At 42.3% G+C, this 12,857-nt stretch overlaps 1 protein-coding gene across 1 annotated transcript; it reads right to left on the reverse strand.

Annotated features, from left to right (window-relative positions):
- Window positions 1–25: 25 nt before the first annotated feature.
- PDZD9 (PDZ domain containing 9) lies at window positions 26–12,838 on the reverse strand (the record flags this gene model as incomplete). The annotated part of the gene is made up of 4 exons (XM_079120540.1): window positions 26–1,136; window positions 5,849–6,038; window positions 10,762–10,941; window positions 12,808–12,838. The coding sequence occupies 4 exons, from the start codon at window positions 12,836–12,838 to the stop codon at window positions 746–748; spliced, it is 792 nt and encodes a 263-aa protein (XP_078976666.1). The 3' UTR covers window positions 26–745.
- Between the last annotated feature and the right edge of the window lie 19 nt (window positions 12,839–12,857).

Genomic DNA, 12,857 nt, shown 5'->3' on the forward strand with positions numbered 1-12,857 from the left:
CATCAATCATATCAATTAAGAAGCATCAGAAATTATTAAAATTGAGTCTAAGCAACTACCAGGGTGAAAATTTCCAGATTATTATTGGTGACATTTTAAGATGAAAACAAAATAAAAATCTGTCATTTGGGATAACAACAATTAAGTGATCTGGGTAAAACCTCTTTGCCTTTCTTTTACAGTGAAATCATTTCTGAAAAACATAAATTCCCTATGATTCATGCCATGTAACTGTTACTTTATATTTCTGATTTATTTTCACTGTGGCAGTTCTCATTTTTCTCTTCTATTTCTCATCTGTTTCAATCCTGTCTCTTTCAAATAATTATCAGGCCAACACTCAAAGTAACAGTAGGGCTGAAAGGTTGCTAATATGAATAACTACCCAAAGAATATAATCTAAATATCTAAAGAAAATATGGTATTTACCTCAACAAGTGAAGTTCTCTACCATGTTCATATATTCTGATAATGGTTTCCTCTACCACATTTTCTAAAAGATGGGAAATTCTCAGAGGGTCTTAATGACTTGAATTGCTATTTTGAGAACAAGATCTGTGAGACCCCAGGGAAGTCTTTCACCTTCTCACTGAAGGTCTCTAAAGGCTTTTCCACAGTCATGAAAAAGAATTGATAAGTCTGCACATAATTCCTGTAAGAATTCCTGCAGACTTGTTCATGGCAAGGCACAAAAATCAGGTGTTTTAAAAAATGTTCGTATGACCACACATTTGCAAACTATTGCCTAACCAACCTTTGATGCCAGTTGACTCTTGCCCTTCTCAACTTGGGCACAGTCCTCCAGCCAAAATACATCTGAGGTAGAGGAGACTGAGGAAGAGGAGCTTTTGTCCTTCTTCACCATTGTCCAGTATGGAGATGGGGCTCTCACTTCTTTCTTATGATCTCCATGAATCATCACGTCACAGTTGATGTCTTTTCCGACACTAACAGTACGGCTCTTCTTTTTATACCTGTGCCATTCTTTGGAGATAGATACTGGTCTTATGGCAGAGTGATGTCCAGGTGACTGTGGATCTCTGTAGTACTTAAGTTTTTTATCTGAAACTACGTCTTCATTGTCATCACTACTTGAGAAAGATTCATCTTTTCCCTGCTCAGTTTTCTTTGGTGAACTGAAATAGAATAGTGAATGAAATGAATGTCTGAACATTTATAGTCCCCTAAAGCAATTCTTAAAACCTGCTTTGTTTCATCAAAGTACCTTTAAATTTTTTTCTGTATAAATCCTGCCTTAAAATTATTTCATGCTACTTTAAAAAGCTTTGCGGGGCTGGGGAGATAGCTCAGTTGGTAGAGTGCTTGCCTTGCAAGCACAAGGCCCTGGGTTCGATCCCCAGCACAAAAAAAAAAAAAAAAAAAAAAAGCTTTGCATAGACTTAAGCCAGGCTACCGACCAGAGTATTAGGAGGTCCTAAAGGATAGGTTAATTTCACTGCACCTAGAATGACAAATTCAACCTGGCCATCACCTGAGAACCCTATTCTCATGGGCCATATGGTAATAACAGAAAAGATCCAGAGGGGTCAGGAAATAGTGGGCCTCAAGGAGTAGTCTTCAAATTGTCTTTTTTCCTGGCATTGCCACCCAGAGCCTTGTTCTCTCCCTGTCCTTGCGGTTTACATATGTAGATTTTGTTTTGGCCCCACTACTGGTTCAAGCCTTCTTGAAATTTGGGTGATGCTTGCCTGCTAGGAACTACAAAGCTCTGGACTTTTTTAATGCATACAGTACTTGTGCTTGCTAATCTTTGCAGAACAAATACTATCCATCACCTGCCTTCCCCCATCCTTGTCCTAACTGTAAAACTAGATCTTTGTGATTATAACCCTGTGACATTCTGTCTTGCTAATACAAAACATGTCTTCCCCACCCATTCTGGGAATCTATCAGACTTCCTAGTGTTATCACTAATATCCTTGCCAGTCTGCCTGGTTTTTATTTTGAAGTTTCTTTCCTCTAATAATATACAGCTGATATTGATTTATTTTTACTGAAAGTATCTAGTCTCAAATGGTGTGATTTCCTTATCCTTAGCCTAGGATCGTGCAAGAAGATCTAAGACCAGAACAATTTGAAAAGAAAAAGAATCCAAGTTACTTTTTTTCAGATTACAAGAGGTATGCTCTTAGTAACTCTATATTAGGCAACTGTAAGGAACAGGTGACCAAGCTAGGCTCTTTAATTAAACCAGCATTGGATAATAAAAACACAGCCAGCAGAGGTCAGCATTGGCTGGAATCAGATTTTATACCACTAGACCTACCCAGGGCGCTATATGAAATATTCTGTTATGCACACAGTGCCATCTGCTCCTGTAAAGAGTCATACTGTAAATCCCCTTCCTTTCCCCATCTTCCCCTTCATTAACCCCTGCCACATAAGTTATTAAAATGCCTTATATAGAAGTACTTTGCTTAATTAAGAAAGAGACTTAGGGGCTGGGATTGTGACTCAGTAGTAGAATGCGTGCTTAGCATGTGTAAGGCACGATTTGATTTGCAGGACCACATACAAATAAATAAAGGTTCATCAACAACTAATAAAAATATTTTTTAAAAAAAGACTTAGAACATGTATCATCCTTCCCTAAGTTTGTGGGGTTTAACCTCAAACTTCTGTTGTACTATTCTGTTTATCTTTGCTTTTGAATGGTCAGCCTGCCATCAACTTTTAATATTCAGAATCTCAAACTCCTTTAAGTAGTGAACAAGCTTAGGACATGGCAGCTCTACACGCAAATGGTTAAGGGTTCAGGCTTTAGAAATGTACTATCCAAAATGGGCTGCTAAGTTTCAACTGAATAAATTTGAATAAAAAAATTCCCCAGTTGCAGTACACATATTGAAGTGCTTTATAGTCACATGTGGCTAATGGCTACCCTACAGGACAATTCAGACGCAGAACATTCCACCACCACAGAAAGTTGTTACTGACATTGTAAAGCCCTTGCTGTGGTCACAACACCACCGGAAGGAAGCAAGGAGTAAGTGTTCACTGTTATTTTTAGATTAAAAAAAAAAATTTTTTTTTCAGTTGTAGATGGACACAATACCTTCATTTATTTATTTATTTATTTTTATGTGGTGTTGAGGATCAAACCCAGTGCCTCACATGTTCCAGGCAAGCACTGTACCACTGAGCCACAACCCCAGCCCTAAAAACAAATTTTTGCAGTACTTGGGATTGAACCCAGGGGGACTCTACCACTAAGTTACATCCCCAGCCCTTATTTTTTTTGAGAGAGGTTTTGCTAAGTTGCCCAGGCTGGCCTCAAACTTGAAATCCCCCTGCTTGTCTCCCTAGTCACTGGGATTACAGGTGCACACCACTACCCCTGACTTACTTTTAATTATTTTTAATCAGATCAGGATTGACCTGGTCACTGGAGAAAAAAATATTCCTCAGCCTGCCTGATCTGAAGGAGACAGCTGCTCCCCAGCTCAAGCCCACTGTCACCATGTGGGAGTGCTTTTCAAATACACAGAAAAGTGTAAAAAACAACAATTTAATGAAAAATATTATAAGCAGTCACCTTGGTGGCCACCAGCCAGATCAAGAAATGCAGTGTTACTGGTCCCTTGTTAAGTCCTCATGTATATTCCTTGCTCTTTATAGGTCACTGGTCTGGGTTTTTTAAGTGCTGTGAGAACTAAGCAAAGCACCTCTGGGTACAACTTCAGATCCTTGGCCCACAAGTTTGAGTCTCTGAAATAAAGTTGATATAATAATATGGGCCATTTTCTAGTCTGCAAAGTTCCTGGCCATATCCTTTGAGCCTATCCCCATAAGCAAAGGTATAGGACTGGGGCTGGGGTTCAGTGGCAGAATGCTCGCCTAGCATGCATGAGGCCCTGGGCTCCTTCTCCAGTACTAGGGCAGCAGGGAGGGGGAGTTACACAGTGACAGTATCTAGTGTTTAGAAATCCTGACAAAATTGAGAACCAGTCTTACATCAGAGAACAGAATTCAACACAGAATAATCTCATATTCTACACCTTGTATTCTACAGAATACTCCCTTGTATATCTGACCCTCAGAAGAATCCTTATTACAGATAAAGAAACGAACTCTCAGTCCCAGCCACTTGGGAACCTGAGGCAGGAGGATTGTAGGAGGAACAAAAGTTTGAGGCCAGCCTGGGCAAGGAAGGAAGGAGGGAAACGAGCTGTTGGATTATTTAGGTAATTTGAGATTCCTAACTGGATTTCAGTTTTGCACTTTCAATAAATGAACCCTTCAGCACATTAAAGTCCCATAATAGATTTAGTAGAACAAGACAGACTCAGGCCCTGCTTTCATGGCATTTACATTTTCCCAGGGAAGCATAGCAAACAACTCATTATACAGATGATTGAATTAAAAGTGGGATAAATGTGGAGGAGAGAGAGTGCTATGAGCGCACGTGATAGGTGGTCCCTACTGTTCTAATGCCTCTTAGAGAATGCTTGCACTGTGAGCTTTCGGTGATGCATACTGAAGAGCAACACTCTTCTAGGCACTTTGCAGATGGAAGAACAACAACACAGCAGAAAACTAAAATTCAGTAGGCTAGATAAAGGGAGAAAACAGTATGAGATGAAGCTGGGATGACAAACCATAGCATTATAAGCCAAGGTAAGAATTTTTGTCATTTTAAAGGTGGAACATAACATGATTAAATTTACATTGTGAAAGGACCACCCTGTATAGAGAATGAATAGGGGATAAGAGTAGCTGCAGGGAGACCCAAATGGTGACTTTGTCTAGGACAATGGTAATAGCTGGGGAGAGAAGTGACATAGGTGAGAGATAAGGAAAATGACAAATTAGTGGTTGGCTCTCAGGGTCAGAGATGGAAGAATCAAGCACAATCCTAGACTTCTAACGTGTCAAGTAGGCAGACATGCCCCCAGTAAGACAGGATCACTGGTGAGGTGGCTTTTGATTTTAAGCATGAGTTTGAGGGGTTTATGATAAATCCAAATGTAGACATTGTGTGGGTGTTTAAAACTTGTGTTCACAAGTTTAGAGATAACACATTTGGAAGTGATTAGCGTATAGATAGCAACCACAGGCATCGATGAAATTGCCTCGAAGAGCCAAGGACTAAACCTAGAGGAACTCAAGTTAGCAAAAGACCAAGAGGAGGTGACCAGAGGTAACAGGAAAATCAAGGGAATCAGGTAACAGAAGCCTGAGGAAACTGATATGTCAAGTAGAGGGGAAGGAGGGGTAGGTGAAAGTGTCTAATGCTGCTCAGAAGCCAAGCAACATAAAGACTGAGAGGCGTCCATTAGAATCAGCATGAAGGCTGTGGATGACACTAGGAAGGGGCCTCTGGGCAAAGCCTGGATGGAAGTGGGCCGAGGAGCCCCTGCTGAGGAAATGGAGGCAAGGGATGGGGTAGTGGTTGAAGCCAGTAGGAAGAGGGGAATGGAGTTGGTGGGTTTGCTAAGATGGAAGAAACCTGTAGGGGCTTACTTGTTATTGGGAACCAGAGAGAAAGAAGTTGACAATGTAAGACAGAAAGGAAACAGGATTCCCAGGATTTCTGATTCCCAGGAAGAGGCACAGCGCAGGTGATTTGGGGACAGTCTTCCTATCAGTGACTGCTGGTTGTAGTTTATTCACTACAAGTTGTGTTTATCATGCTGCTTTAGCTGAGTCTAGTCGAATATGCTTTCCAAAAGGATTTAGGAATTCACCTAATTATCCTGGCAGTGTTACCCATCTCTTCTACCATGGTCCTCCCATCTGATTGTTCTCACATTAAACCAGAACCCTGTACTTGCCAGGACCTGGGGTTCTGTATTGTAACAAAGAGTTCCTAATAGGAGCTACTTACCGTGTAACTGGGAATTTGGTCTCAGGGATTAAATCATATATTTCTTGCCAATCTTGGGGTATAGCAATAAAATCTCGGTAAACCTTGAATTGTAGCACTGTTCCTATGGTGATATTTTGCAAAAGCTTTAAAAATTCTCGTAGAGTATATCCTAATACATTGGCATGGCCAACACTAATCAGAACATCACCTAAAGGAGGAGAAATACTATCAGTAAAATTAAGATAATGGGTTGAAAAGGGCAATATTGATTTCTGACTTTATTGTGGAATTTCTTTTTATATTGCTGGTTCATTTTGGACCAAAACTAGACTTCAGCCTTTATTTATTAAAAACATTCATCTCTTTGACATGAGTGTCCTTTGCATAATGAAGAATGTTTGCAAGATATTTCTTAATAGCAGTATAATGGAGGATATTAAACCATGAGACATTTCTAAAGTACTCAATATAACAGAGGTTATAAACCATTTATAGTCTGAACTAAAAATATATTAGTTTGAGACAAAATGGGTGACTGTTACTAGTAAAGAAAAAAACCATTTACATTAAGCGATAAATAAGTGACCTACTTTCTATTGTACCTGCCTGGCAATTTCCAGTGCCCTCCCCCGTAAATAGACTATATTAATCAAGCCTTTCATTTTAATTTTCTGCCCCATGCAGAATTAGTTGGGCAAATAATTTTGTAGGAAACACTGGGCAGTTATCTTGCTTTAATTATGCTGAAGCTGTGTATGCAGAGAGTATATTGGTTCAAAGGAATTTGAACGCTGGACCCCCTACTTTAGGGCAATACTGGACAGGGAGGGGTTCTGAAACCCCAGTAGGTGGAAGGAGAGCTACATTTTGGCAACAAAGCCCTGGATCCCCAAAATGGAAAAGCTAAAAAAAAAAAAAAAAAAAAAAAAAAAACAACAATTATTTACTGGCACCAACCTCCCCTGCCTCCCTATCTTCCCAGCTGTGACATGGGCCTGTAAACAGTGCCAGGCATCAGGCACCCCTGTCCGGGTCGTTGATGCAGGAGGAGATGCAGGGCAATGGACAGCAGCATGCGGTTTCCAGGAGTAGCTCTCCACGCCCTTTGTTCTCTTCCCATATTCTGAGCCTGGTTCTCCAGGCTCTGGAGATGCCCTTCTGTCAGACGCAGTACCCTAAAGTCAGTGCCTCACCTGTTTTCCGTTGCTGGCAGTGAAGAACTCTGATTGCCACTTGCCTTCAGCAAGGACTTTGAGAAAAGATAAGCTCTTTAAGGCCAAATCTTAGTCCTCAGAGCTTGCTAGGTACTGGCATGCTACCAGCAGGGATAGAAACTTTATAGCTGACATGGGATGAAGTGACCTGGATGAAGTTAGAAGTGATGTGTTCACCCTCTCTGTGCGTAGAAAGCTAGGGACCCTTCAAACACCTACTTTCCAAGCCTGCTGAAACTCAACCTCAGAGGAGAAAGGGATCAAGAAGAAGCACCTTCTCTGAAACTACCCCAGTTAGCGACAGTCAGAATTTAAAATGATCCCAGATGAAGCCTTCAAGAAACACCAAGGATTCCCAGAGTGCTAGAGCCCATCAGAAACAAGTGATTAGCATTCCAATAAATGAATACTTAGGAGGATGGAGAAAACCTTCCACCTTGATCTTAAGAATTAGCTATGTGTTAAATCAGCCACATACCTGAAGTTTCACTTCAGAAAAAACAAGGCTTCTCTCAGCTGCCTGCAAGCCACAGGAACAGCTGCTCCTCCGACTGAGGTTAATTACAATGGCAAAATTAAAAAAAAAAAAAAATCCCCTCTCTAGATGAGCTTAACTTGCCTCCTGTTAAAAGGAGTGTTTATAGCTGAAAGCTATGACTTGGCATTCTGCTTAATTATGTTGTAAAAGGGTGACTTTTATCAAGAAAGCAGAAAATAAACAGCTTAATACCCTGACTGTTCTGGATGTAAACCAAGCATGTCAGCGCGCGAATGTGATTACTCTGGCATGAACACTGCCCTTCACAGACAGACGCCAATTTGGTGGTTAGGAACACCAACCTCATTACACATCTTTTTTTTTTCTGTTTTAATGGGCTGTAGAATGACATTGCATAAACTTTGTCTCGATTACCTATATTAAATCAACCTTGCAGCAGTCATGCCACTAGTGAAAAATACATTTTATTTTCTCAGTCCCTCCCAACTGGGTTATAAGTTGCTTAAGTTCTATGTGGTTAGGGACCAAATCTGCTTGACTCCCCACTGCGCCCACAGTGCCTAGCTGGGTGCCTGTGCTCAGTAGGCATTCAGGAAACACTGACTGACTGAAAGAAGCCCGGTATGGGCAGTGGCCAGGGCACAGGCTAGCATCTACTGTCAAAGCTACATTAAATTCCTAAGGCCCTGGTTGACAGTCTGTTTAAGCCATAATGATCGAGGTGGATTTAAAGTTTAGCCAGAATAAACTAACACTAAACTAAATTAGGAAATTGAGATGAAACTCCATCATGAAACACCAAAGAAGAAAATTTAAAACACAGGAATAAGAAATAGTGAGAATGGAAGGAAATGAAACCAAAGAAATAGCAAGTTTCTACACTTACTGCCTCCCATGATCTCATGATCATTATTTACAAAAAATGAATCGCAGAAACTGAAACCTAGACACTGAGGTGGCTGACTTTTCATGACGAGACCTGGGCTCTGGACTCCCTACTGAAATCTCATTTCCAGTTATTAGGCAATTGACTAGAAAGGTATGGGCTTTCTAGGCAGACATGGGTTCAAATCCCAGCTCTGACCGTGGACTAAGCTGTGTATACTGAGCAAATTAATTCATCTCTCTAAGCTTCTATATTTTATTATTTACATTCTAAGTTTTGCAAACACTGAATTAAATAATAAATGTAGAAATACCTTGTACAATGCCTGGCACAAATACTCACTTACTGTTTGTTTATTAAGCACAGGTATAATAAACATGCCAGTACTATAGGCAAACCCGGGATTAAAAAAGATGCAAAAGAGCCCACTAGCTATAGCCCCACCGTGAGATTCTGTGTCACAGGGGTGAGCCAGGACACACTTCCATCCCACTCCAGCACACTGGAGCATGTGCCTGGTTACCAGTGATCATTTGTCACCTGACTCAAGAGCTGAAAAGAGGAAAAGCCCACAGAACCTGTCCTGGAGTTCTTTCAGTCAGTGCTATGGTTTGGATTAGTGTCCCCCAGGTGTTGAAGGTTTGATCACCAGCTTGTGGTGCTTCTGAGAAATGCTGGAACCTTTAGGGGCCTAGTAGAAGGAAGTTAGGTCATGGGGGGGGGGGGGGGCTGTGCTAGAGGAGATATTGGAACCCTGGCCCCTTCCTCTCTTTGCCTCTCAGCTGCCATGAGACGAGCAGTTTTCCCAACCACACACACCTACCGTGCTTTGTTCCAAAGCAACAAAGCCAACCAACCACGGGACTGAAACCCTGAACCATGAGCCAAAATAAACCTTTCCTCCTCATAAGTTTTTACCTCAGGCATATGTCACAGTGACAGAAAGCTGACTTAACACACTCTCCTGGCCGTTTGTTCCCCAGCACCAAGTAATGCTTTGGATTCTAAGATAAGTTAAACTTTCATCATAACATTGATCTACTTTCTTCTCTAATCTGTTGCTTCAAACCCTACCTGAACATTAGAATCGTCTGAGGAGCTTTTAAAGCATGGGCTGCCCTGTCCTAACCCTACACCAGTTGAATCAAAACTCTTGGGAAATGGGGCCCAAGGGATTCTAACAGGTAACCAGGTACCTGGGACTCAAATATCACAATCATTTCTTATTAAAAAAAAAAAAAGAAGAAAAGAAAAAGACACAAGTCTAGAGAATCTATAAGTCAGAACAGTGTAATAATTCCCAATATTTCTAGAGCACTTGGAGTTCTCAAAGCACTTTCTTTTTTGGGGGAGGGGGTACCAGGGATTGAACTCAGGGGCACTCAACCCCTAAGCCACATCCCCAGCCCTATTTTGTATTTTATTTAGAGACAGGGTCTCACTGAGTTGCTGCTGCTGAGGCTGGCTTTGAACTCTTGATCCTCCTGCCTCAGCCTCCTGAGCTGCTGGGATTATAGGTGTGTGCCACCTCGCCCAGCCTCAAAGCACTTTCGTAAAAATTATTTCATCAAATCCTAGTGACCCTGACAAAGATAAGATTCCCCCAATTTAGAGATGGGGTAACTGAGACCTGGAAGGTTAAGGACCTTTGCCCAGTATCACAGAGCTAGAAAGTGACAGGGCCTGGGCCAGAAATCAGGTCACCTACCTGAAATGTTTTTTGCTTTTGACCACTTCACTATCCCACCGTGCCTCACTCTGGGTACAGCACCAGGCCTGGAGAAGGCACTGGGAAAACGTATCTCACACCAGATACAATGCACACCCAAAGACTAGTAAAACCCTGGGGCCCTGGGATCGGAGAGAGGGTTCAAATTCCAGCCTCCATGTGGCCGTGGGTAGATATTTGATTCTTTGTAAGGTGGATTAATGCAGAATCTACCTCTGGGGTTTCCAGGAGGGTAAAATCTGATCATGGGCCCAAATGTTAGTGATGATTAATACTGCCCCAAAACGAAGAGATCTTTATCACAGAGAGGCATAAACTCTGGAGTGACACTGGATTTCAGGTTGTAGCCACTTACAAGATGCACATGACCTGGACAAGGAACTCAGTCTCACTGAACCTCAGTTTCCTGTAAAAGGATGATAATAACAATTCCTACCTAGAGAAGAATTAAATGAATTAGCACATCGGACAGTGAGGTATGTGATAGCAATTGGCTGGACCGCAGAAAGTTCTCCACCACCGTCATCATATTATTATGGTCATGCTGAGATGGCGAGGCACCCTGAAGGCAGATGAAGGGAGACATGGGGAAACCACAGTCACCTGGCTTGAGTTTCCCGTCCTTGGCTGCAGCCCCCTTTCTGATGAGGTGGGTAATCTGGAGGTAGGGCCCATGCTGGACGATGATCAGGCCTAATCCCAGTCTGCCCACAGTGAGTTTGGTCTGCTGTGTTCTGCTCAAGTTGTGGACAGAGTCCTTGAACTCGAAGCTGAGTTGACTTCCTAACAGAAAGAGGGGAACTTGTTTCAGTCATTTACTGAGACAGAAGCATGGCAGTAAGTCCCCAAGATTCTGAAGCCAGGCTGCTGGGGCAGTTTTGGAATCTACCTATTCCTCAGTTTCTTCATCAGTAAAATGAGAGTCATAAAAGTGTTATGAGAATTAAACAAGTCTGTTAAAGGGCTCTTGCACAATGTCTGACGCACCATGGGGGTTAATCACTATCAGTTATTATTATTATCCATTCGCTTAACAAATATTTATGGCGCTTAGGCCCTGAGTTTACCAATGTGAGTAAAACAAATGTGTTTCTTGCCCTTATGGATCTTATAGACTACTGGAGGAGACAGATATCAGTTATGTAAATCTGTGTTGGATCACAAACTAACACATGCTATGAAGGAAAAAAGCAGAATGCTCAGAGGGTGAACAACAGGGGACCAGGGTCTCTTCTGGGGACAATCCCTCAATCAGGCTTCCCCAAGAGGGTGAATACAAATTTAGAAAGGACCAAAAATATTTACTCGAAAGAGGAAGGGAGAGAGCAAATTCTCTTAAGGTTCTGAGATTCCGGAAGCCCTACCAGGAATATGAAGGAGGCTACTAGGGAGGAAGGGGCAGAAGGCCCAGTGGTGGGGCTGATGGGCTGGTGCTCAGGTTTGCCTCAATGAAAAAGCTCAGAAGTGATTCAAACTGGACACAACTCAATTTGCACTTAAAACAAACTTTTGGCTGCTGTGTGGTGTGGGTGGTGGAACCCAGAGTTGATTCGAGAAACAGAAAGGTTGCTGCAGTCACCCAGAGATGTAAGAGTGGTAACAGAGGAAGCGGACAGTAGATGGATCCAAAAAGTATGTGGGAGGGAAATCCCAAGGCCTTCAGGAGTGAGTTGTAAAGGTGTTGAAACATGCTTTTTACAGAATCAACTCTCACAAGGAAATTTCAAGGATTAAGGAGTGATTGAAAACAAGACTTTTTTTTTTTTTTTCCTCCAGAGGAATCTTCTAGAAGGCTCCTTTTCAGAACACAGGAAAGTTCTGTGGGGAGAGCTGTTTTCTGCACACCATTCTAGAATTCCATACACAGCTCTTCCCATTAGAATGAGTGACACACACTACAACTTGCCAAGCCCTAGCTAAGGCCATGTGACCCAAGTTTCATGGTCTTTGTTGAGTTGTGGGGAACTGGCAGGATTCACAACCCTTTCCTCAAAGCAAAGGTCTTTGCCCATCTCCAAACTCATCTTCCCCCAAGCCAGAGACACTTTCTGGCTATAAAAGTACCCAGGATAAAAAGATAGGTCTTCAGAGATCTTTTAGGATTACAGGAGCAGTTTGGGGCCCGGGTATGCCCTTCTTTGAGCCTCTGGTTCCTGGGCATACAGAGAAGTTCATCCTCTGCAGGGTCTGGGTCCCAACCTCAGCTTGCAAATTAAAAATGTGCTTCGTGATGTAATCTTATGTTTCAAAAGTCAGCAGGGTAAGTAAATGAAGCCAGACTCAAAAAGCTCCCTTCATGATTCCATTTTTATGACATTCTTCATGGAAAAAACACAAGTCTAAACAAATGAGAGTGGAGGAAGTAGGGAGAAGGAAGAGGTTGGTCGCCAAGGGGCAGCTGCAGGGAAATTTGGGGGATGGTAGTACGTTCCTTGTCTTGTGGTGGTTCAGAGTGGGTGTATGCGTGTCCAAGCGCATAGAGCCGTCCCCTAAGAAGGGAGGCCCTCCTGTGTATAAGTTATACCTGATAAACAACGGTAAGACGTTAGCTTCCAGGCCAAGGAAGTGACACCCCCATTTTACAGAAGAGGAACAGTGAGTATGGCTTGAAACCGAAAACATCACCCTCTCCCCATTCTCCCCAGTTACCATATCCGTATTTTCGAGGGAACTGCTCCATGGCCCGGGGAGGGCGGACG

This window comes from Sciurus vulgaris (assembly GCF_902686455.1).
Source record: "Sciurus vulgaris genome assembly, chromosome: 18".
Classification (NCBI taxonomy): domain Eukaryota; kingdom Metazoa; phylum Chordata; class Mammalia; order Rodentia; family Sciuridae; genus Sciurus; species Sciurus vulgaris.